Source organism: Lactuca virosa, chromosome 1, assembly GCF_052849685.1.
Source record: "Lactuca virosa cultivar CGN04683 chromosome 1, Lactuca_virosa_CGN04683_v6, whole genome shotgun sequence".
NCBI lineage: Eukaryota > Viridiplantae > Streptophyta > Magnoliopsida > Asterales > Asteraceae > Lactuca > Lactuca virosa.
In genome coordinates, this window is record NC_136426.1 from 179,758,467 (window position 1) to 179,761,329 (window position 2,863).

At 32.2% G+C, this 2,863-nt stretch overlaps 1 protein-coding gene across 1 annotated transcript; it reads left to right on the forward strand.

The window, feature by feature from the left end:
* The first annotated feature begins 1,063 nt into the window (after positions 1–1,063).
* EMB3137 (Ribosomal protein S13/S18 family) lies at positions 1,064–2,014 on the forward strand. The gene is made up of 3 exons (XM_079081398.1): positions 1,064–1,239; positions 1,308–1,532; positions 1,690–2,014. Exons 1-3 carry the CDS (start codon positions 1,117–1,119, stop codon positions 1,855–1,857), a joined length of 516 nt encoding a protein of 171 aa, XP_078937524.1. The 5' UTR covers positions 1,064–1,116; the 3' UTR covers positions 1,858–2,014.
* The last annotated feature ends 849 nt before the right edge of the window (positions 2,015–2,863 follow it).

The window sequence follows — 2,863 nt, forward strand, 5'->3', positions numbered from 1 at the left end:
TCTCAATGTTAATCTTTTCCTTATTTACCATTAGGAGGCTTCTGGAAACCCTAAGAAGGGCTCCCAAACCGTCCATGTCATGGACCATTGTAGAACTGCCTCTTTTGTTCAACTATTGAACAATTACAATTCACCCCTTGCACCTTTAATTAAATCGAATTAATCCCGAATTAATTCCAGATTAATTTTGATTAATAATTAATCATTTATTACCTATTTTTAATTAATTTATTATTCATATAATAAATTAACAAATCATTAATTAACAAATTCTAATTAATATATTAATCACATAATATATATTAATAAAACATTTTATCTCTCTCTCCTTTGATCAATCCAAGTCATTTTCTGGTTACGAGGGCAACCCAAAAAAGACTTTATATTTATTCATCAAAATTATACCAATTTAGTTAGTACCTTAGACACTTAATCCAACAAGGTTACCTATTTGGTTTCGTGTGTCGACCTGCCAACCCGACTATATATATTATATTTAAATAAAAAATTATTTATGAATTAATGCCTTAATGAAATATACGACGTGCCCTAACACTCCTAATCTTAAATCCAATTTTCGATCCATTCAAATGTGTTGCTTATTAAGTTATCATGCTAAGTACTTAGATTGATATTTGATTGTTCGTTTCATTCTAGTCAATGTAAAATGCTAGTTGTTAATTAATTTAGAGACATCTATAATTCGTATAAATTTCACATTTGAACACTTACCTGAAAATGACCCGTCTACACTTTGACCCGCAAACTCATATACTTAAATGAGTTATGTGGGTTGGATTGGGTTGATGTTTCCAACCCGTCAACCCGTGACCCACCAACCCACCAACCCATATATCTTTTAGGTTGGATTAGGTCAATGTATTCTGACTCGCCAACCTAATTAACAGGCCTAAAATACAGCTTGTTTGACAACGATACTATATGGACTAAATTTGCAGTTTTCTCTAAAATGAAAAGGTAGGTATGAAATTCGCTAATATACAAACAATTAAGGGACGAAAATGGAAAGTTGCTTCCAACGAATAGGATAAGAGAACATTTGGGTAAGCCTTTCCCGTTCACCACACCATAGACAGTCCTCGACGTACATCAGCAATGGCTCAAGCGCTAGCAACACCCGTCGCACCTTCACTCTCTCTTATCTGCACAACCTCATCTTCCTTCAAATCCAAATCCGCTTCAAACTCTCTATCATTCTCGACTTTCAATCCTCCAAAGGTAACAACGAATGTCGATAAAACTGGGTTTTCTTTCGATTTGTTAACGAATGAATCGTAAACTTGCAGGTTGGTGGATTGAGCATAAGATGCGCTCGTGTTGGAGGAGTTGAGATACCGAACAACAAAAGAGTTCAGTATTCGCTACAGTACATTCATGGAATTGGGCGTACCAGAGCTCTTGAGATCCTGAATGATCTCAAAATGGAGAACAAAATCACCAAAGATTTATCGGAAGAAGAGCTGATTATACTTCGTGATGAAGTTTCTAAGTACATGATTGAAGGAGACCTGGTATGCTCGAATTCCTTTCTCATTTAATTTCATTCATGATTTCTCTTACCCATTCCATCCGATTTTAGGGTTTCAAACCAAATCCTTCTAAAATTCAACTTCTTAATCCCCAATTTGTATGATTGAATGTGGTTTTCGTCTGATTTTGATTTCACAGAGGCGATTCAATGCCCTTGCAATTAGGAGATTGAAAGAAATTCAGTGCTACAGAGGTGTACGCCACATTCAGGGACTCCCTTGTAGAGGACAGCGAACGAAGAACAATTGCAGGACTTTGAAGGGCAAAAAGATTGCAATTGCTGGCAAAAAGAAGGCCCCTCGTTAGACTCAAATCTCTGGTTTGTGACTTTGTTCATTGTTCATGTTACATCGAGATTATTGTTTAATGTTAGATTAAGTAACCTTGTTTTTTGTACTACATTTTGGGTTCGATGATTAAATTCAGAATTGCAATGAAACAAAATTACAACTTTAATGCTTAATATCTTAAATGTTTAAATTAGTTCAATCGTTCGTAGTGTGAGCTTATGATCTTCATTGTGAATTTTGATTGAGAATTATTGATTGTGAAGTGTGAATGTTAATATGTGAAGCTGTGAATTGTTTCCATGTGGCAATCATGCCAATTAATTCTATATGGTATTGATACTCGAATATATAGATACTATTAAAATAGTATTGATACTCTAATATATGTTTTTATATGACTTATGATATTAATTATATATAATATTAATACTTTGATATATAAATTTCTATATAATATAAAAAAATCGCTATACCATCGCAATCGCTATTTGATTTTTGACCGATATAAATGGGTTAGTGTTTAGTGATGTTATGATTTTTAACCCGCAATTAAAAATGCGACTACAATGAAACAAAATTGAAAATCGATTGTTTAAACGTCTAGAGAAAAGTGAATGAACTCGGTAGAACAATTGTGAAATTTAGCTATTATCAATATTGTTCTTATATTTTACACTATGTTTGTCGAAATAGTTGTAAATCTAATTGATAACTGAAAAACTAACTGCTTAGTAGCTAGCTTGAAAACTAGATACTAGTTGAAAAACTAGTTACTAGTTGAAAAAATTAGATAATAGCTTAAAAGACGATCAACTAATAAAAAAATGATGTTTGCCATAAAGTAGCTGATAATCTGGTTAAAACATGTAAAAGTTATAAAATGATCGTATAAAATATTGAATCTTTTATTATAATTAATAAAATATATATTTGAAATTTTTTAAAATAAGCTCAATAAGCTGGTTGCAGCTTCAATTTTATTTTTTCCTTGTAAAATATTGTGGATCAAACGACCGAGTAAG